Below are 22,636 nucleotides of genomic sequence, written 5' to 3'. Positions count from 1 at the left end.
AAGAATAATGTATTTTCCTCACCAGAAAAAACCAACTGATCTCTCTTTGTCTATAGGGAGAGAGAGAGAGAGAGAGAGAGATTTATTTCCACAGGATGGAAATTACGATAGAGATTAATTAATGCTAAAGGGGGGAAAGAAAGTTTCAGAGAAAATACATTCCTTTTTGTCATAAAGATCTTGCCACCATCAAGAAGCAGCCATAAGATCTTTCATAGGCGGGATAAGATCAGGGTCTGGGTTTCTTTGCGATCAGATCTTTTAGAGTTGCAGCAAGTTGTGTTCAAGATTGTTAGGGAGAGATGTTAATGGGAAATCCAGATAAGAAGGAAGCTGAGTCGGTGGCAGTTGCAATAGACAGAGACAAAGGGAGCCAATATGCTTTGAAATGGACTGTTGATCATCTTCTCACCAGGGGACAAGCTCTCACACTGGTACACGTTAACCAAAGAGTAACTTCAAGTCCCAAGCCGAGAAGAAGTACTACTCTCTCCTTCCCTCCCTAGCTCCCACATGAATGATGATATATACCAAAGAAAATAATATTGTAGCTTGAATGTTAGAATTTGCTTTGATTTTCTGATATTAGCATGAAAATCTATTTCCCTTTGGTAGGCCAGTTTGGATTCAGAAAGTATTATTTCATCTTATCATTACAATTTTTTTAAATTTTTATAAAAAATATAATAAACAATTCAATTTTTTCAAATCTCAATTCAACTTTTTATAATCTCAAAATAATAATAATATTCTAACAATATTTTTTTCAACTTTCATATTTTATTTGAACTATCTCATTTCATCTCTAAATCCAAACCAGCACTTAAACTCTCATTAAATCACCTAGAAATTTTGTCATGTTTTCTTGCTCTTTTTTATTGGTTTTGTGCCTAAAGAAAATCATACAATAATCAAATGACAAACTAGCAATTGCCAATTGATCGAGTGTCAACACAGCCTAATTATTATCTCGTTACTTATAATTTCATCTGTTTTGGGTGCAGTGGGGAGCCATGATGGGAATGTTCATGATGTGGGAGCGCACAAACAACTCGACAATGAGTCCAAGGACTTGTTCCTTCCATATCGTTGCTTTTGCACGCGAAAGGGTGTAGGATTCTGCCTCTTCATTTTACATATATACCGGTTCCCTTTAAAAGCACAATAAATTAATTAATTACTTGTTCTAATTTTTCCATATGAACAAAGCCAAGAAAATAGTACAGAAATATGAAAATGATTTCTATTATATTATGATCAGGCTTGTTTGCTAATGATTGATGCATGTTTGAAACAGATCTCATGTAATGAAGTGGTGCTCGAGAACATGGATATAGCAAAAGCATTAACTGAATACATTTCCGCAACTACAGCTGAGATTTTGGTTGTTGGTGCATCAACAAGGGGTGGCCTCGTAAGGTAAACTACCATTTTTTCCTGATTTACCTGCATCACTAACCATTAATTGATCGACCTAGCTAGAGAGGGAACAGATTAGAGAAAAATTGTCTCCAAGTGTAAGAAATAATCTCACTTTGCCTGTGGATAAAGTCTTGGACATATTTATAAAGAATGAGCAATCATCTCTTGTAGAACCGGTTTTATAAGATGAGTTAGACCCATGAATTTCTTCATAATATCAGACCCTACCACAGGACGAATAGAGGCCCACACTACTTACCCCGTGACAAGGGCCAGAAAAAATACTGGCCTACACATGAGGGAGAGTGTTGAGGAATAATCTCACATTGCCTGTGGACAAAGTCTTGGGCATGTTTTTAAAGATTAAACAATCCTCTCTTGTAAAACTAATTTTATGAGATGATTTAGTCTCATGAATTTCTTCACAAGACAATGTAAGGAATAGGAACAAGCTAGTAAGCATCCACTCCTTTTATTAGGAACACAGATCAATAATCTCAGAAAAACTGCAAATAAAAAGGAAAGAAAAGAAAACTCAACACGTAGAATCTGTGGGTACAGGGCTCTTTGAACTGATATTAGTTTTGAAGATCAAACCAATTGTACTTACAAATGAAATAATATTGCCATACATTTCCAGTCTAGAAACAACAGCATCCTGGTTTTATCATTATTTTCTCGCAGGAGATTTATGGCTGCAGATGTTCCAAGCAGCGTGTTAAAAGCGGCACCAGATTTCTGCACTGTGTATGTGATTTCCAAAGGAAAGATATCATCTGTCCGATCCGCTACTGCGCCAGTACCTGCAAAGATATCTCCCCATAACCAAATGCAGCATGAAGCAAGCCATATTTCTGAGCAACCTAATGCAAATTCAATGCGTGAGCAACAACAACATAGACCATCGGGTCAGCTTCTGTATTTCTAGCATGCAGCATTTTGTTTAACACTGACGGATCTGGCTTTTGCCATCACTAAAATGAGTTTTATCTAATGCTGCAGGAGAGATCAGGACAGCATATCCACCCCGTAACAGTACCCACCACGATGATATCAAGTAAGTTCTGATGCATATATATAGCTGTCTAAGGGAGGAGAAATATATATATATATAGATAGATAGATAGTTATGGCCCCAACAAATAATTCAGATCATGGTAAACAATCCATGCATGGTAGTGAAATCCAAATTTGATTTGAAGTGACATATATATGACTGACCTGATAATTTCTGGAACAGGTCACCATTCACAAGACATAATCGGACTTCAATGAACAAATCGTATGAGCTCTCCACGACAGATACTCATGACATATCATTTGTGAGCAGTGGAAGGCCAAGCATAGATCAGATGTTTCCTTCTATTTATGGATATCAAGAACCTGAATTGCCTACTCGAATTTCAACCAGCTCAGAATTTGACTATAGAAACTTTGGATCATCCCTTTCGGGAAACATATCAATTGATCATGAGCTATCTTCACCGTTTGAACACTCAAGCTCGCTTGAAAGTCGGAATTCATCATGTTCATCTCAGATCAAGGTAAGAACAATATGTCTGGGAGAATCGCACTGTTAATATGTATTCACTATAGTAAACTTTTCCTCTAGGCATAAGCAATTGAGTAGGTGTGCTCATGATTTACTGCAAAATATACATGCCATGTTTTTGGACTGTGTATGCAGAATAGAAAAGTAATTACTCAATGCTCTGAAATTACAGGATGAAGTAGAAGCTGAGATGAGGCGGCTGAAGCTAGAGCTCAAGCAAACAATGGACATGTATAGCACGGCCTGCAAGCAAGCACTCACAGCAAAGCAGAAGGTGCAAACTTCTGAAATTTTATTGAACCCAAGAGTACTAGTAAAGTAATAGTTTGGAAATTATTCCAATATTTAAGAAGTGAAATCATATAAACTTCCATTAATATATGGAAGCTTTTTATCATGATTCTATCAACAATGATTTTCATAAGACATGATGTCAGCCTCATTCACTTTCACAAAACTTTTCATCTTATCTTATCTAATCATTACAAATTTTTCAAATTTCCATACAAAATAAAATAAATAATTCAACTTTTTTAAATCTCAAAAAAAAATATATTAAAAAATATATATTCTAACAATATTTTATTCAACTTTCAATTTTTATCTCAACTTATTTCATTTTATCTCATCTCATCAGCAAAAACAAACGAGGCATTAATTCTCATTACATCCCATTAAATGTTACTGAGAGAGAGATGGCCATGTGGGCATCAAAAAGAGTTTTGAGACCAGCCATAAAATGGGAACCATGTATTTCCCTCCTTTAGTGCGTGACTTACTCCATTCGAATATATTAATGTATGAATCAGTCTGAAATGAGAAAAATCTCAAAGATACATTTATGCACCCATACATCCATTGCATTGATTCATAAATAATCAAAGCAAAAAAAAGATGAGTTTGAGCATCAATTATGCCAGCATAAAATCTGACAATAGTTCATTTCAACACAGGCAAGAGAGCTTCACCTCTGGAAACTCGAAGAAGAACAGAGATTGGAAGAGGCACGACTCGCTGAGGAAGCTGCTTTGGCAGTTGCAGAGAAGGAGAAAGCTAAATGTAAAGTAGCCCTTGAGGCAGCCGAAGCAGCTAGGAGGCTAGCACAACTAGAAGCACAAAAGAGAGTGAGCGCAGAAATGAAAGCCCTCAAAGATGCGGAGGAAAGAAAGAAGGCAACGTCTGCTTTGATGCCAAAGGATATCAGGTACAGAAGATACCCAATTGAGGCAATCGAAGAGGCAACAGACTACTTTTCGGCATCTCGCAAGATAGGGGAAGGAGGTTATGGGCCTGTATACATGTGTGAACTGGATCACACACCGGTAGCAGTTAAGGTTCTACGTCCAGATGCAGCTCAAGGAGAGGCACAGTTTCACCAAGAGGTAAGGCTTTGAGATTACACTTTGTGATGTACAACTTAATTCATAAGGAATTGCATACAACTAGTCTAACCTAGTGCATTGGATGAACACAAAGTATGAAAAACGTATGACACAAACAAGAGAAAATAAAAGAATGCTAAGTTAGTTCTCACTCAACTGCATCAAATGATTATCAAGTCGATAGAACCTGTTCTACCATCTGTAACAGTATACTTTCAAAATAAATAAATAAAATGGTACTGGGATTTCTAAAAAAAAAACAACCTGTTTATGTTTTTATTTCAAGCTATATTTTGGCAAATCTTATGCAGGTTGAAGTATTGAGCTGCATAAGGCATCCAAACATGGTTCTCCTCCTTGGAGCTTGCCCAGAGTATGGCTGCCTTGTCTATGAGTACATGGCTAATGGGAGCTTAGAAGACCGTCTCTTTCGGCGAGGTAACACACCCGTTCTTCCTTGGCAACTAAGATTCCGAATCGCAGCAGAGATTGGCACTGGCCTTCTTTTCCTCCACCAGACTAAGCCTGAACCACTTGTACACCGTGACCTTAAACCTGGCAACATTTTGCTTGACCGTAACTATGTCAGCAAGATCAGTGATGTTGGCTTGGCCAGGCTTGTCCCTTCATCAGTAGCCGACAGTGTAACTCAGTACCGCATGACATCAACAGCTGGAACATTTTGTTACATTGACCCAGAGTATCAGCAAACGGGCATGCTTGGAATAAAATCTGATATATACTCACTTGGGGTATTGCTCCTACAAATAATAACAGCCAAGCCACCAATGGGCTTGACTCATCATGTTGAACGGTCCATAGAAAGGGGGACTTTCGAAGAGATGCTTGACCCATCTGTTCCTGACTGGCCAGTCGAAGAGGCGCTAAAGTTTGCGAAGCTAGCTCTTCAATGTGCAGAAATGAGGAGAAAAGATCGACCGGATCTGGGGAAGGTCGTGTTACCTGAACTTAACAGACTAAGAGTTCTCGCTGAAGATAGCATGAATGCCGGCTTCATGATGAGCAGTAGTGAACCAAACTCACCAAGACAAACCCAAGCATCCTCACCACAAGTAAGCTGATGTCACAAATCATGTGCTTATTTTATGTTCATGAGAATCAATCTTTTCTTTATAGAACACCACATGACTTCCTGTTGCCTATGAAATTTTCACAAATTTATCAACTACTTCAATTTTGTTTTGGTCGGTTATATATCAAAATTAATATTTTAAGTCTAAATAAAAGTTTTTTATTCCTTCTAGGAAGTGAGTTGCTAGCACAATCTGGATCTGGATCATGATCTGATAGAGCCAAAGATCAGCCACATGAGCAAGCATCATCCATCATAGGAAGAAGACAATGTACATACTGATTTTTTTTTCCTTTTTATATGCAAACCAGCTTAAATTTTTTTGCTTTGGAGGTAACTTGACTATAAAGCGGATCAACTATGTCCTAAGGGTGCCACAAGTCAAGGCGTGGAGTCAAATGTTGTTTCCTCAGGATACAAGGAAACTCAATATATCGGCCAGTCTTATCAAGTTTTCTATTATTTCCTGCTTCTTTGATGAACGTCTAGAAAAATATATCATACAGTATTTCTAAAGAGTATCCATTCACTGTTATTTTCTGGTTCTTTGTTTTGCTTTTTGAGAAATGAAATTTATTTCTTTTTTTTTTAGAAACAAGATTTATTATATGACAAAGATCAGATGCAATAGTTCTAAAACTATAGGAATTAAATAGCTGAATCAAAGGATGATTTACTAGCATTTCAAGGAAATTTCCCAAAAGAACAGAAACAAAAAAGAAAAATATTAGTATTTGTAAGTGCCAACTCTGAATTACTTGCCCATACCATAATAAAAAAAACTGATGCCAAGCCAATTTTACTCCTTTTCCCTTGGAAAAAGCAATCCAATGTTTGGAACAGATACAAGAGGATATTCAGCTAAAATAGGATTTTCTCGATTTTTTCCCAAAGTTTTCTTCCATGAAACCTTTCTTTATGTCGTATCCAGGACTTTATGGCATCCATTTTAGAATCAGATACTCAGCATAAAGTAGGGTTTTGTCAATTTTTTTTCAAAGTTTTCTTCCATGAAACCATTACCTCCCAATGGATACTATTCATGACGTACACATGCAATGACGTACAACTGACGAAACCGGCCAGCAATGATGCAGACTGACTGCCGGAGCACGGAACCGCCCGAAATCGGTAGAGAACCGGTCAGACGGCGGTATAAATTCCTTAAAACCAACGTCAGCCGGTTCGGTTCAAAACCGCGGCCAATTAAATAAATATATTTTATATATATCGTAGTTAAAACAACGTCATTCTACTTAAATTTAAGTGGAACAGCATCATTTTAAATCTAATGTATACAAAAAATATAGAGCTTTACTACACAACCTCCACCACACTCCACACTCCACACTTTTTTAAATTTTTTAAATTTTTAATATTTTTTTTAAAATTTTTTTTGAGTTTATTCTTTTTAAATTATTTCAAATTTTTTATTCATTATTCATATAATAAATATTTAATAAAAGAAAAAAATAATAAAAATTAAAAATAATGTGGAGTGTGGAGGTTGTGTGAATAGTAGGAGGTTGAGTAGATTTTTTGAAAAATATATATGTGAAACAACATCGTTTGTTCTTAAACCAAATGGCGTCATTTTATACATAACATATATAAGTGAAATGACACCGTTTGATTTTAAACCAAATGGAGTCGTTTCAATTTGAGCTCGTCTTCTTCCCCTCCTATCTTCTTCTCCGATTTCTCTCATTCTCTCTCTCCTCTCTCAGACTACAACACTTTCTTTCTCTACTCTCTCAGATGAACCTCACCGCTATGGGGACCGAGAACTACCAGAATCGGTATGGCCAGTATTTCTCCTCCCAATTGGTCGGAAAGGTCAGTTCTTCCATGAAAATTCCCTCCATCGGGCAGCGTCGATTTTTGTCAAAAGCCACGCCGATATGGTCGGTTTTCACCCTACCCCAAAGCCCTGTCTATGAAGGAACTAAAATGTTGCCCCTTATTATTGAGTTTCGTGCAATAACTGGCCAAAGTTTTCTGTGCACAAGTAGCCCTGGCACTTTTCAGTAATTCAAAAGGATTTTATCCCTCCGGTATTGTCTTTGAGATATACTGCCCTCAGCTGCTTGTAATTCAATTCCCCAGCTTGTTAAACTCCAAAGATGCCTCTGTGCTTGACTTTGAGTTCCCTTTACCCAAATCTCAAAAACAAATGGGCCTGTTAATACTACTGGAGAATCATCCAAGTTCATTTGTTCAAAGCAGAGTTTAAGTATGTTCCAATTCTTTTATGCAAAGTATGCATCAACAAAAAACCATAGGTCGCAAGATCAGGGCTGATCTGTTCATGCTCATGTGTCCAAGGCTAAGATGGAGATCCCATAGCAAAGAACTTCTTAAAAAGCTTAGAGCTTGGAGATTAAATGTGGTAATGTGTTCAACCATTATCTCACAAATTCTCTCCGCAAGCTTTTCATTTTAAAATTGACAGCATATAATTAGCACCTGAAGGATCCATAAAACATTTCCAACATTCTTCCCAGCAAGACCCACATCCTCGCTCACTCAGTTTGTAGAACTTCCATCAGTTTATATATGCAAATGATGCTTTGGTTCCTTCTTTCTCTAATAGAAGTCTAGACCTTTTAAGGTCATCATAAGCATTCCTATAATGTCACAGAACCAAAGATGCAATGATATCTAATGAAGGCTTTACCAGTGAAAGAATCTACCATATAACCCCTAGAACCCTTTTCTTCAAAGTATTTTCCATCAACAAAATCTGTCCTCCTTGTTAAGGACGTAAATCACCTCATAGGTCATAACGGAAGAAAAAGTCATCCCCGGCCAACGGTGACAATTCGGGCCTCAATCAGTATCTTCCGTAGCCAACGAGGGCTGTCCGGAGCGGTAGTATGGTGCTCGTACGTACGTCCATAGTAGTGAACAGGAAGTAAATACAGCAAAGGTAAATAGAGAGGGAGACACACATATTTACGTGGTTCAGCAAAAGGCCTATGTCCACGGGTTGTTTGGAGGGTAAATCCACTATGAATTAAGTAATTTACAGTCTCTCATGGTTTCTCTCTCATGTCTCATAGTACAATGGGGTCGGGACCCCTTTAGCCCAGAGTAGATAAAAATGGAATCTTGCCTCCTATTGTTGAAGAAGAAGCCAATCCCCCCCCACCCCTAGATCTCAAATCCCTTTTTATATCAGCCTTATGTCACCTCACTGTCCCCTTTTGCGTGTCTAACTCCCCCTTCCTCTCTTTTATCCTTTTTCCCATCCTTTTTCTCTTGCGTGTCTGACTTCCCGGGTTATTTATCCCTTACACTCCTTTCCCATTCCATGAGATAGCCAATGAGCAAACTTCATGTAAATAGTTAAGATCCTTGTTGGGTACTTCATCAAATTCCCCATCTTCCCATAGTCATCAAATGGCTCTGGAACAATACGAATACTTAGGCACAAAAGAAACATTTATTATTTCCCCCAAAATTTCTCTTCCTGCAGAAGAAGGGATCCATTACTATTACCTGTATGGCATAGCATCAGAGCCAACAACGTGGAGCTACTAGGCAGAAACCCTCAGATTTCATCTCAAGTAAAAGCTCCTGAGCTAGATGAGGCATTCTTTTTAGACTTTAGGCTTGTAACAACGGAGTGCCAGCTGCATCGCTATACTTGTGATCAAAACTTTGGTCTGCATCCACTGCCAGATTCTCTCTTCAAAAGCACACAAATAGGAAAAGATGTGGGATGGCGTCCATCATAATAATTCCAAACAATTACAAAGACACATGATTACATATAGATGTAAAAGTAGTGTCAAAAAAGGGACCCACAACAAGTTGATGTTTAGGTTGCTTATTATATATTTCACAAGTAATTTAAGTCCATATACCATGTAAATCAAATAAGCAAATGAAACAAGTAATTATATGGGCTGAAAATATGAAAATCATATACTCATAAAACAGTTGCAACACAATCTCAAATACAGAGACTCAGAGGATTTGCTGTTTATTAAATGATTTGGTATGAAAATTTGAGATAAGAGATTTGTTGAGATGATACATGATATTTCATACAGCACTAGTTCCTTACAAAACTGACTGCTCATTTTCCCAGATTGAGTCCTTCCACAATAACCGACCATTTACAGGTATGATGATCGCGATGCAGCAACATTATCGATAAATATGTATACAAGCTAGTTTTTAAAGTATATCTCATGATTTTAGTTACAGGAGGTCATATTCTTCCCGGGAATGTAGAAAGTCGAAATAAAAGCTGATCGATACAGTAAGCCATGCACTTCATATACTAAATTCCCAGAATATGACACCCAAGAAAATCACTTCAGTTCTGATATCCCAATCTTCTACAGATCACAAGACTATAGTAATCCCAGAATTTTCAAGACTCGATAGAGCATTAAATATCAGAGTAGTTCAACGTTTCCAGATAAATGAGAACATTAACACTAACCTCACTGATAACGCATACCTTGCGAGCTAAAGCTCGGTTCTGATCTGAATCTCTCTGGTGGAAGAAAACAGTGGAACGACTCGTCTTCAGAATATTTACGGAAATGAATTTCCTATTTCGAAACTGCCGTTACACAGAGAGAGAGAAAGAGAGAGAGAGAGAGTGGATGAGATGGGCCAGGCTTTATTTGCTTAAGCCTCAGCGCAGAGTTTACCAGATATCATTGCTGTCGAAGAAGGCCCATTGGCCCATCATAGACCCAAATCATATTATCAAAATTTCAAATTTCATACTAATTAGACCCATCTCCATGGAAATTACAAAAGTTAAAACAATTCCACAGAAAATAAAGATAGTGTTTCCCATTGCTTTTTCCTATTTTTATCTTGACATAAAGTTTTTTAATGTGATAATTTCAAGAACCAAGTTTATATTTAAGTTAAATCCTAAGGCCATTATAAATTCTTAGTCAAATTGTCAATGAAAAATTATTCGTGTTGGGCCCATATGAATTTTAGGCCCAACACAAATAAATGATGAATATGAATTTTATGATCAAATTTAAAGATTTAAATTTTTTTTTAAAAAAATAGATATATAAAAGTGGATATTATATCATTCATTGCTATCCATACAAGATTTTTTAATATCATATAATATCCAAAGTTTTTAGATTTCATTTTTTTTTTTTTTTTTTTTTGGTCTTCAGACGTCATTTTGTTTTGAATATATATTTTAAAATTTTTTAAATAAGTCACGTTGCACCACATTACTACGGCAAGAAAATAAAATTAATAGTATAAACTAAAAGATATAATAGCATTACTCAGCTAAAATTTAAATAACATTAAAAAAGCAATTTAATCGCGAACTTAGCATCATGTCAAAAAACAGCTCAAAATTCTACTCTTGTAGACTTGTGAGAGTACAGCCAAGGTTGATGCATGGGGGAGGGTCCCTCCGGTGATGACATAAAGCCATGACAAGGGAAGAAAGCTACAACATTGAAAACTCAACTGAAATGACATGTCTGAATTGTGAAGAAAGTGCCATAAATATGGCTCCAAGTTGTAAGGACCACCGATTAAAAGTGGCATTGCTGCCATTTGGAGATGCTCGTCCCTGTCCTTTTTACCTGGTCATGGCGGTAGGGGCATCCACCAAGACTAACTAGCATATCTCAAATAGAAGAGGATTGTTATATTCATAAAGTAATTACATAAAAATAATCTCATAAATTAACGTAATTTCATACTGAAAAATCACATCAAATCACGTCAATTTGTAAGATTATTTTTATGTGATCGCTGTAGTATTTTTCCAAACAGAAATGTGGTCCTTAGTCTCCAGAAATAAAGAGAAATGGAAGCACATACATTAAAAGAAAGGAAAATTTTATTCGTACATTCTCTGTCTCTTTCTTTTGCACAGATTTTTTTCAGTTCGTATGGCTGATTTTAACTGTCATATATAATACTAATACAATGCAGTTTATAATGCAGATGAAAGTTGTAGATACAGCATATACAATCTCTTTTTTTATACATTTGTTTCATTCTACAGCACATACGTTTCTCTTCTCCATCTCATCGTTTCTTTTCTCTGTTATCCAGTTCATTGTTTCCTTCTGCAGTACATGCGTTTTCCTTTCAAAGAGAGTTTTTTTTAATTTCCTTCTGCAACACAGTAGCCATCAGCTGTCATGCATGGATTAAAAGTAAATAGGTTTTGGTCGTTTGGACCACCACCATGTTGTGCTTCCTCTCCCTTGATATTCGAGGCCCAGAACCAAATCTTCTTGCTTTTTTGTTTTTTTCATGGAATTCATCTCTGATGATGGAGTATCAAACACTTTCCAATTGTTCAATAGAATCCATTATTGGTAAGGAAAGGTAAATGAGATCTGGTCTCCAATTGATGGACAAAATGCATGTTCTTTGAAAGAGTGCACAACTATATATATATAGAGCACTGGTGCTTTCAAGCACAATGAGTGACCAGCATGAAAAATCAAAGAAATGACCTAATATTTTATTTTCTTAGTGGAAACCAGACCTCATGGATTTGCTTTTCTTTCAAAATAATTATGTGGCTTGTGAGGCTGTGTCTGGCTCTGACCCAAGATTATAATATCCCCACCCCCACACCCCACCTTGGAAGTCTTTGTCTCCTTTTACATCATGCTATGAATCTATGAACAATCTGTTTAAAGTCTCTCTCCAGTGATGCTACCAAAGAAGTGGAAGCTAGCAGCACACCCACCACCAGTTCAAACACAGCTTGAAATGAGTATTTGGAGCTAAAACCCAAAAGAAGTAGGAAAAAGCAAGAATAGTTTTATAAGTACTGGACCTTAACATCATTGTTTGAAAAATCTGAATGGAAGAAGAATAATAATAAAAGAACCACCCCCAAACTTTTTCTGCATGATCCCACTGATTTTCAAATAGAGGGTCCCATGTAGGCCAGTCTTGGAATTATTCCACGAGCCCAATACCCCCCATGCTGATGAGCCAAGGAAAAGTAAAACTCATTCAGTAGTGGCTGTTATATGTGAGTTGATGAGTCTCTTTGGCACTTTCTGACAGTGAAATCGAGTGTTAGGAAGCTATGATCATTTGGACCAAGCAAAGGTAACACGTTCCCTAGAGGAAAGAGATTGCTGTAAACTCTATTCAGGGATCTAAGGACCACAAGAAACTCAAGTGGCCCTGTTTCAACTAAAGATGCCAGCACAAGTCTTGGCATCCACAAATGATCATGTGGTGCACCTATAAACACTTGGTGAGGTACCTGTTTTGGAGTAGTGAGCCTTTTAAAAATATTTACTGTTTATAAACTGCTATTACTCCTTGTTTTGCATGTCAATGAGAGCTAAATACCCAGTAAAGCAGTTTGGGCACATGACAGGTTGGGGGAATTGTTGTATAGCAGCAGCCTTATTATTCTATGAAGCTTATGAGGTAGCTAGCTATCATCATCTGGTCTTAAATATCTAAACCCCCACTACCCTAATGACATCAAATTGCAAAAATAATAATAGGCAATCCCAAATTTATACCCAATTTGTCATGTGATAATGTCATTGTATCCTAACCTATCAAAACTTTACAATATGCATCTTTCCTTAAGATCCTACCAGTCAAGATTGTGCCACATTTTTTTTATTTTTCATCATGTTAGTAGTTAGAAAATCTGACAGAAAGTGTGTTTGGATGGACAATGTTTCAAACTTGATATTAGGTACCACATAAGAAATTGGACCAGTGATAACATAAAGTTCTAGTTGAACTCTCCCCACTAACTAAAATCTATGTGCTTTTAGTAGTATTATGCAAAAGATAAGTGTTTATATTCAGATTCTAGGTAGGCACAAATTGAAATCACCTTTACATGAGTATCACATTCTTTGGGAACAGGGGTGTCTTTTCTTCAACAGCCATAGCCTAATCTCTTTTAAGCTGCATATATATAAAAAGATGTATAAAGTAAAATCCATGTTGCATAATAAGAGGCAGCTAGCAGTGCATAACCTGTGCAATTGAATAGTAAATCTCAACCAATTCTACAAATTATAAGATGCTCATAAAAATAAAAAATAAAAAACTATATAAATCTCTAGGTGGTATGTCACAATCTATGTGATGTGTCTGGACAAAATAAGAAAAAAAAAATCTTTTTTAGGCTAAAAAAAAGTTTGGAAGAACCTCTCTGTGGGTATGTTGGTAGGATTGACACCTACAAAGTGAAAGTGTTAGTGGGCTATGTACTTTTATTCATATTTTTAGGCATTAGTGGGTTAGTGTATTACTTTTAAGCATAATGCTGTAGAGTACTGAAAAGTGGGGAAGTTTGATTGATATAAAGCTGAATATATTTGTCATTGCCTTCTTGTCTTTGTGAGCAGTAAATCATTCTATTATAAAAGTTAATATGTTTGAGCATTTTGTTATGGTGTTGATAAATTGCTTAAATATTATTCCATCAACACTAGAAAGAAATGCTTTTATTTGTGAATAGTTTAGGAAAAAAGAAATATTCATATGTGAATTCTATACATTTGTTTACTTTTGTACATTTAAATCAGAATATTATAAAAATTCAGAAAAAAAAAATCATTATCTAGCCAATATGTAACATGTTGTGCAATTGGAAAGGATACATGCAATTTGTGTAACTACAAAAGGGTTATAAAGTAATAGATGAACACTTTTTCAATAGACCAAAAAAATTAAAAGAAAATCTATTTTAGATGGTTCAATATTTCATAAACAGAAATGTTACTCATTATCCTCATACTACACACCAATGTTTGATTTGACATTTTTGCATTTCTATTTAAACAACATGTTTACATATCAATGTGTGTTTACATAGAATAACAAAAATGATAAATCACATATTAATGTATGGTGTAGGAGATGATTTCTTGCATAAAGTATAGGTACAAAACCCTAAAAATTAAAAAGAAAAAGGTACAAAGTACCTAACATCTTAATTAAATCATTGATGTGGTAATCCAATGTGCTTAGATTAATCATTAAATTGGACCTCGATTTCAACAAAAGATAAAGTTTATATAAGGGTGACAAGTGCCAAAAACTAAGAAAAAAAAAAAAGGAAAAAGTCGGTTGAGTATGATAGAGAAAATGACCCCTTTTGTTTTCCCTTTTTTTAAAGTCTTGTTGTAGCTTTTGATTCCTTGGTTGAACTAACCGTTGCATAAGGTAAAAACTTGTTTCCATGTGCGTTGTAAAATCCGCAACATAAAATGGGTTTATAATTCACCTCTCGGTTTTCCTTTTTTCTCTCCAGACAAAAAGCCTTCTTATTGCCTCAGCCAAGATTCACCTCTGTTCACTGGGTGGAAGTGGGCTGGAGCTTCGGCACCACCCACCTCCCCCTCCCCCGTGGTCAGCCACGGCTTCCATTTAGCTACGTATTTTTCAGTTTTTCTTTTTAGTTTTCACCCCATAGCACTGAAATATGCCGATCTTGGACCGACACGTGCCCCACCACCAGCCTCTCCAGACGCCGATCTGCCAGAAGGCAAAAGAAATCCGTTCAAAACTACAGTGCGTATGTATCATTCGCTGCTTATGCCGCGCATGAGAATCACGCGCCGCCGCGCCTCGGAGAGTGTCCTGCCGCCACGCGAGGCACCCTCAGGACCAGCGGCATCGGATCTTCTAGATCCGACATACCTTTCCACTCCAAGTGTGGCGCATCGCGCGTGACCTGCACGCACCGCCATCGCCTATGATGACCCTTCGCCAGCGATTCGACACAATTTTCGGTTGCTATCATATGTTCCCGATTTCCCTAACCAAGGATCAAGTGAAAATAGATGTGAAAATCTCTTCCAATCAATCTAGACCAACAAGATGTAACACACAACCCTTCACTGCTGCTTCTAGCCACAGTATTATAGTCTATTTATCAGACTATATTAAAACCGCTTCAAACGACTTCCTCTGGTGGAAAATGGGTGGAAGTCAAACTTTTGACTCTAGATCATTTTTTTCTTATTTTCGTGATGTATCTGTTGGTTTTGGAAAAACTGTAAAGGATTCTCACCCCATTAGAACTTGTATCATATAATCTACTAGTTTATCTATTAACATTTTACTTGTTGAGAAAAAAAAATGGGTTTATAAATTACTTTAAACCTAATGCCAAGATATATATACACACACACACATATATATATATATATATATATATATATATAATGATGATGAAATATATGGTTATATAAAGCTAAGTGGTTTTATTGCTTTTCTTCTTTTGTCGTTTAGTGTAATTGGTGTGAGAGATTTTATGTACTTTAGAAACATCATAAATTAAACCTATCATTGGCTTAGAACAAGCTTTTTTTTCATGATAAATTCATATGTTTATCTTTCTTATATTTCTTATATTTGAAATCCTCAAATTTATACAACTACGTAAAGAAAATCTCTTCCTATATATAGACAATATGGAAAAGTTAGATAAAAAAAAATCAAAATATATGAATCCAAATGTGGCCTTGATTTGGAGCTAAGAAGATATACTATTAAAGAAGATGAATGCTATACATCAGTCACTATTTATTCTCACACTCCACATATATAATTTTTTTATAAGGTGTGAGCGTGTTTTTTATAAGGTGTGAGGTATGAGGTGCTGAATAATGACTGATGAGAAGAACTTTTCATTAAAAAATATTGAAAGTAGTCCATGCAAATATAGGATTGATGCTGTTGTAATTTAAGTGTATGGATTAAATTGGGAATTGGTGTCAATTTTGAGTTATACAATTATCTTTATTAAAAGTTTTTCTTATCTCCACATTTATTCAAACCAACAATGATGTAAATGGGCCATATACTCCTTAATTAATTAATAGCATTGGGTAATCGGTCCAATTAGTCAATAGAATATTTGTATTAAAAAAAATATAAGCTCCTTCCACCATATCTACAAAGAGCACCAATGTCTACTTCTTCTTGTATTATTTAATACAAGATATTAGCATATGAAGAGCATCTTGTTTTGGGAGCCTCATATTTATTTTTTTAAGTGTGCAAAAACCAACATAAAGGTGGAAAGAATTAAAGTTCATATTGGTTACAACATCATCCTTTTTAATATTATTATTATAATTATAATTATTATTTGGACCCAAGACCCTTTATTTCTATGAACATTTTATCTTCAAAGTTCCTATTCTTAATCAAATTAAGAAAAAGGAAACACCACTAATGTATCTTTTTTAGTACTAAAGTCTTACATGAGTATGATGGTATGTAAAAACCTAGAAACTTGGATTTTCCCTTTGCAATGTTCATATTTATTTCCACTCTTTTTTTCTTTTTCATTGGAAAGTCACTACAAGAAAACTGCTTATTTATGACCAGTTATTTGCAACGAAATGATTGTTTCCTGTTAAAATAAGTTTGTTTTCGTCACAAATAGTTCTTCTCGTTATAAATAATTTATCACAAATACTCATTTTTCCTGTAGTGAGTTTCTTTCAAAGAATTGCATGAAAGTAATTACTTATCCCATCTGTTCTCGTTCTTGTTTGAGCCTAAGATCCAATTGTCCATGTTATAAGAACATTGTGATGTTGTATTACAATGGAATCATTAGCTAGTTCAATGGACAATAAATTAGTCTAGTAATTAAGTAACTCTCTAAACCTATATACTTTTATAACTCATTTTTAACATGAGAGGGTTGGGAAATGAATCCAACTTTTTTTATGAGAAAAAAGCTCATGCGATTTATGATAATTTCAATAGGTTCCAATTGTAACATTGATTAGTCTTTTTTATATGTAAAAATATAAGCGGTTGTACTTTTTCTTAAATCATTACAAATGATATAAAAAACAATTTAAATCAGAAGTACGGGAGAAGTCGTTGTTATTTATAATAATTTCGATGAATTTTCAATAATAATATTGACTAATCCTTTAAGAATATAAACCCAAATTTACTTTAAACTTTTCTTAGGTCTTTATTTCTAAAACTTTTAACAACATGACAGAGATATCATTTACAAAATAGAATAGTTATTTTAGAGTGTGCTTGAAATTCATTCTTATAGCTCCAAATTCCAATCCAAAGTAATTATTTTAGGATTTGAGATTTTGTGGTTCAATTGCCAGCCAAGGTAAACTAATGTTGTTATTCCTTGGGAAAAGTTCATATATTTCCATTTCCCACTTTGAAAGGACTATACTAATTAGATTGAAAGATAAAAATAGAACATCCAATTTGAGGTGATTGTATCACCTCTCTAATTTATTAATTTATAACTCACATGGTCCCAATTTGGAGCATGCTATTGAACGACAAGGGATTTTTTTTTTTTTTTTTTGTATAATATATTTTGTGGCATATTATTTGGAATTTGCCAAATTTTTGGTGCAACAATTAATGTGGTATAACAACTTGGGATATACACCATAATTTAAATATTAAATGTTTATGTATGTATTTTGCAATTTAAAATAATAAAGATAGACATACAAAATCTATTTTACATTATTTATCGAGCATTTAATGTTATCTTAAAAACAGATAGAGAATTATACGCGTTATTTTACATGCTCTATCTCTCTTGTTTTAAATCTAAAATTAAAAATAAAAAATAAAAAAAATTCTAAAGCTGTGTTTGGTACATGAAGTAGTCATCATACTACTTCACTATTATTTATAAATTATTTTTTATTATTTTTTATTATTTATAGATCATATGAGATCATCTCTAAAATGATCTCAATATCTAAACGTAACCTTAAGATACCTTATCCCACTAAAAGGAAGACAATAGTTGTTAGAAAAACTCTTAAATGGTGTGTTGTTTAGAAAAATTAGTGTATAATAATTGGAAAAGAATGTAGAACTTGAAAGCAACATCATTTATTAGTAATGGGGCCAATAGCCCAATTTTAAGAAGAAAAAGGAAAAGGAAGGAAAACGAATATTCATGCGAGCAATTATTTTGTACTGTTATTACCAAAAAAGAAGCAACTTTTTTTTTTTTTATAACAAAAAAAAAAAAAACAATTATTATTACAATAAACTGTATATATTCAACCCCTGAAAAAACACAGGCGTTAGAGACCAGAGGAGAGCTGAAAGCTGGTCTCTCTCTCTCTCTCTCGCAAAAAACCAGGCCCTCTACTTGCTTCTACATCAATCATCTGAATTGAGCTGAAGTATCTCTCTCTTTCTGATGAAATCTGTGCAATATGTTAATGTTTCCTAAACGGGAAAAGAGTCAGAACTCTGCCACTTCTCTTCTTTCGCAGAAGTTTCTTTAAGCTCAAGTTTTCCTGAGCAAAGGATTGAATTTTGGGGAATACCAAGCTGCAATTTCCCCAGAAAATGGATAATTTACCAGGAAAAAAGAGACCCACCATCAATCTTTCCCTTTTCACCACTCTCTCAGAGTCGTTTGCCGTAGATAAGTCTCCAAATCCCTCCAAATCTCCTAGGATATTCCAGGGGGGCGTGGTTGGGCTTGGCATAGTGGCTGCCATGACCGATTTGAGCCCGAAAGCTCCGGATAATTTTGCGGTGGTGTCGCCGAGATCGGCACCGATCCCAATCGTGTCGTCTGCGAAGGCAGCTGCCAACTTCAGAGGTCCGCTGAATGATGGGGAGAGAGGTGGGGACGTGGATGAGATGTCTGAGAGCTACACTTGCGTGATATCGCATTTGGGGAGCAATTTTGTTGAGAAACGCATTTATTTCGATGATAAGCTTGATGCGGTTGTTGGTGATTGTTGCGGTGCTACTTGTGTGGTGAGTGGTCGTGGGGTAAGAATGTTCTCTGCTTCTCCCGTGAATGTTGATGAGTTCGAGAGGGAATTCTGGACTGCTGATTTTCTTAGTACTTGTTATCTTTGCAAGAAACAGCTCCATGGTCTGGACATATTCATGTACAGGTAACGAAAACGTAAGAGTTTATGGTGTTTTATATTGGTCCTTGGTTTTAAACTTAATATTTTTGGTTGGTTGGAATTGCTAATGATCTGTGAGATGTGTAAATCTTGGATTATGTTGTGGGCCTCGACTCGGAGTCTGATTTGGCTTAAAAGTTAGCTCCTTCAATTCTTTTTTGGTGTATGACTCACAGTGGATTGAGTATACGCGAATTTGGAACTCTGGTTATTGTTTGGTTGTCTGTTGATATAGACTTGTAGTCGTATGTGAAAGTTTGTGTTTGGAATGATTTTCCGCATTTGAAGTTTGGATTTGTTTAGAAGGGTGAAAGGATATGGCCAGATCTTGTGGATTTATATGTTCTTTTGGTTTCATAGTCGTTCGAAGATGATTGATAAGTAAATTAGTTAATTGGTACTTGTTATATGACAAAATTTGTTTATCTTTGGAACAAAATGGGGGGTCTGATTTAAAATAAAGTTTTGGTTTACCTTTGAAGTCTTGTCTTTCAGTACAGGTTCTTGCAGGGTTTTGTAATTCTTTGCGATCTTTGTCACTAGTCTGATCAAAGGTGCATACTAGAAACAGAAACCTTTATGTCTGTGATAATTTGTCCGAGACTTGTTTGACTGATGATATTATTAATTGAACATATATAGGTTTCTTATCGTCCGGAAGGTTTGAGTCTTTATACAGCTTGACCTGGCTGATTTATTTAAGTTCTAGCCTAGGCGTTCTGCTGATACTTTTAACAGAAATCTTTCTACAAGTAAATATATTAGCATGCTAGGCAAAATCAGCATTTTAGTCCATACCTGACTTTGGAGCTTAGGTTCCATATGTATGGCAGCACTTGCAGATCTAGAAAAGAGTTATATTATAGCTAGAGAATGTTTCTTCTATGCTGCACATTTGTCATTGGAGCAAGCATGATCATTACTACTAAACGTGCTTCTCTTATTTTGGGCAAACAAATTGAACATTATGGGTTATGTGTTGATGTAGATTCTGCAGTCCCCATGGCTGTGATGCTGCTATAGAAAGGTCAGTATGGAACTAAAGTATAGTAACATTCTAATTAACAGTTCAGGACAGCACTCACAAGAAACAAGCAAGATGTGGTGCTATATGATGATATTCTGACAGCTTAAGTCAAGGGCCAATTTCTTTGAGGAATAGGACCAAGTAAAATCCCTTAGGAGAAAATATTAAGGAAGTTAGATTTTGTCCAAATAGCAAAACATACAATGCAGTCAAGGTGGAAGGAGATGGTTTTCTCTTGTCCTTTGCATGACAACATAATCCTATTATTTCTCAAAATTATGACCAATCCAGTTGTGATTTATGCTAGCATTTTTAGATGAACCTCAGGTTTAGGATGACTAGTGTTTCCTTTTTTCACACTTCCAAATTCCATAATCTATTTTTATCAAGTGCTGAGGACATAATATTCTCTCACAAATGAGTACTGGAATTGAGTATTATTATAACCATTCACCACATCTCTGATGTAAGAAAGGAACCATTAAGCGTATTCTTTGTAAGCGAATGATGGATTAATGCTTTTTCCTGTTACGTGGTTATGGGTCTCATGAACTGTTTAAAATCCTAACTTGTCACTGGATTATGGTTCATATTTTTAATCTTTCCTTTGGGTTTGCATTCTCTTATATTGTACCTGCGGCATGCATTTATCTAATTTCAAATCTTTGGTAGTCTAAGAGACTGTAGTTATAGGTTGACCTTTTGTCTCTAGATTTGAGAGGGTGGGACCGCAGATGAGTGAGTGCTAAACCCCACTAGTGTGTTATGTGGTTCACATGTTGGCAGACCTTTCTACTTCCCCATCTGTTTCTTGGAGATATTTTGTGATGTTGGAATGGCCTTGTTTGGTTCTGTTTGTGGTCTTGAATCTCGTGAGTTTTTGGTCTACAATTCAAAGCTGGAGATCTTTTAGGAGATAATAGTTGCAGTCGTGAATGCGCAAGCATTGTGCAATCGCTTTGAAAAAAGTGAATAAATACGAGATCCACGTGAAAAAAAAAAATAGTTTTTTAATAGTGGACCTTACTCTTTTTCAAAGTGACTGCGCGGCGCTTGCTCCCTCCACGACTACATGTAGCATTACTCTTTATTTTAACACCTTCTCAATCCACCCTACATGAAATTCCCACTGATAAAACATTTATGGACCTTTTGTAGGGGAGAAAAAGCATTTTGCAGTGCCGAGTGCCGTGACAAACACATTAGAAGTGACGATTACAAAGAGAAGCGTGGATCTGGAGCACTGAAGCCACTTGATTGTTCTGTGTCTCCCTGCTCCGGTCCACGGGTGTTTTTTACTGTGGTTGCTGCGGCATGAACACACTTGTGAAACTTGCGTACGTAAATAAAATGAAAGTGAAGGAGGACATGATCAAAGGGTATCCCAATAAACTGTTTTCACCGGCTCGATAAGCAGTAGATATAATTTGAGAGGGGTTAAGCAAGTAGTATTATAGTATCTATATCCCAGATTGCAAGAAAATTATATGAGATGGGAGATATTTTGATGAGAGAATGGAAATTTGTTTGAACCCAACAGAGGAAAACATATATAGAATATTATACTAATCATTGTATTTTACTTATCTCTCTCTCTCTCTCTCTCTCTCTCTCTCTGGTAGAAAGCAGTCAATATTCAAATGTCACGTTTGTGAGGGGTCTTTGAATTTCCATATGCAAACCAGGGTGGTCCGTGACTTGAAAGGCAGCGTTGATTCTGACAGAAGTAATATATGAGTGTGATCGAAGTTTTACTGCATTAAGCCTTGCAAATTGATGCTGTCACTACAAGCTAAACTAATATCTATATTATATTTACATTAGTGGTGTATAGGATGCGTAGAGTCAAGAATGACTTGGAGTGGAGACCACGACCAATATATAGTACCTAAGTTCAATTTTGTGGATCTTTAATGGGTCTCTACCAAAGTTTTAAATATCATTTCGGTGGCCATTTTAGTTAAAGGCACTGGAACGAAATATTTCAGTATTAGTACCGTTTCGAGATAGTCTATATATAATAAATAATTATATATGTATAAATTATATTTCAAAATAACATCAATGCAAGTCTTAAAAAGTTAAAACACATATTTATAAAACTTAATAATACTTCTAAATTCTCAATCTAATTATTTAAAAAATAATAATCACTCATCTTTGTCACAAAAACGGAAGTAAGAATTTGATTTTCAATCCTTGAGAAAATGGGATTAAAAAAATTAAAAAAATAATCTTCAAATG

General features: G+C 35.5%; 2 protein-coding genes and 1 pseudogene across 3 annotated transcripts; 2 read left to right on the top strand and 1 right to left on the bottom strand.

The window, feature by feature from the left end:
- The first annotated feature begins 308 nt into the window (after positions 1 to 308).
- LOC109007134 (U-box domain-containing protein 35-like) lies at positions 309 to 6,767 on the top strand. The gene is made up of 8 exons (XM_035690777.1): positions 309 to 480; positions 1,041 to 1,159; positions 1,298 to 1,419; positions 2,107 to 2,349; positions 2,645 to 2,999; positions 3,123 to 3,248; positions 3,928 to 4,356; positions 4,668 to 6,767. The coding sequence occupies exons 1-8, from the start codon at positions 309 to 311 to the stop codon at positions 5,436 to 5,438; spliced, it is 2,337 nt and encodes a 778-aa protein (XP_035546670.1). The 3' UTR covers positions 5,439 to 6,767.
- A 230-nt stretch (positions 6,768 to 6,997) lies between these two features.
- On the bottom strand, positions 6,998 to 15,159 carry LOC108999734 (annotated as a pseudogene).
- A 3,347-nt stretch (positions 15,160 to 18,506) lies between these two features.
- On the top strand, positions 18,507 to 21,978 carry LOC109007142 (FCS-Like Zinc finger 14-like). 2 transcript variants are annotated; one of them, XM_018986701.2, is made up of 3 exons: positions 18,507 to 19,350; positions 20,354 to 20,392; positions 21,551 to 21,974. In XM_018986701.2, exons 1-3 carry the CDS (start codon positions 18,788 to 18,790, stop codon positions 21,708 to 21,710), a joined length of 762 nt encoding a protein of 253 aa, XP_018842246.1. In that variant the 5' UTR covers positions 18,507 to 18,787; the 3' UTR covers positions 21,711 to 21,974. The 2 variants fall into 2 exon arrangements, with proteins under 2 accessions (XP_018842246.1, XP_018842247.1); XM_018986702.2 differs by lacking the exon at positions 20,354 to 20,392 and having other exon boundaries at positions 18,508 to 19,350; positions 21,551 to 21,978.
- The last annotated feature ends 658 nt before the right edge of the window (positions 21,979 to 22,636 follow it).

The sequence above is a fragment of the Juglans regia genome, chromosome 6, assembly GCF_001411555.2.
Source record: "Juglans regia cultivar Chandler chromosome 6, Walnut 2.0, whole genome shotgun sequence".
Lineage (NCBI taxonomy): Eukaryota > Viridiplantae > Streptophyta > Magnoliopsida > Fagales > Juglandaceae > Juglans > Juglans regia.
Note: the sequence above shows the minus strand (reverse complement) of the source record. Positions and strands in the feature narration are given on the sequence as shown.

What these genes read in the sequence shown, in the direction of transcription:
- LOC109007134 (XM_035690777.1), top strand. Translation starts at nt 309, where the DNA reads ATGGGAAATCCAGATAAGAAGGAAGCTGAGTCGGTGGCAGTTGCAATA. An exon ending in GTCTGGGAGAATCGCACTGT is followed by an intron (nt 3,000 to 3,122) that starts TAATATGTATTC and finishes ATAGAAAAGTAA; the next exon opens with TTACTCAATGCTCTGAAATT. An exon ending in AGGCACAGTTTCACCAAGAG is followed by an intron (nt 4,357 to 4,667) that starts GTAAGGCTTTGA and finishes AATCTTATGCAG; the next exon opens with GTTGAAGTATTGAGCTGCAT.
- LOC109007142 (XM_018986701.2), top strand. Translation starts at nt 18,788, where the DNA reads ATGGATAATTTACCAGGAAAAAAGAGACCCACCATCAATCTTTCCCTT. An exon ending in CTGGACATATTCATGTACAG is followed by an intron (nt 19,351 to 20,353) that starts GTAACGAAAACG and finishes GTGTTGATGTAG; the next exon opens with ATTCTGCAGTCCCCATGGCT. An exon ending in TGTGATGCTGCTATAGAAAG is followed by an intron (nt 20,393 to 21,550) that starts GTCAGTATGGAA and finishes GACCTTTTGTAG; the next exon opens with GGGAGAAAAAGCATTTTGCA.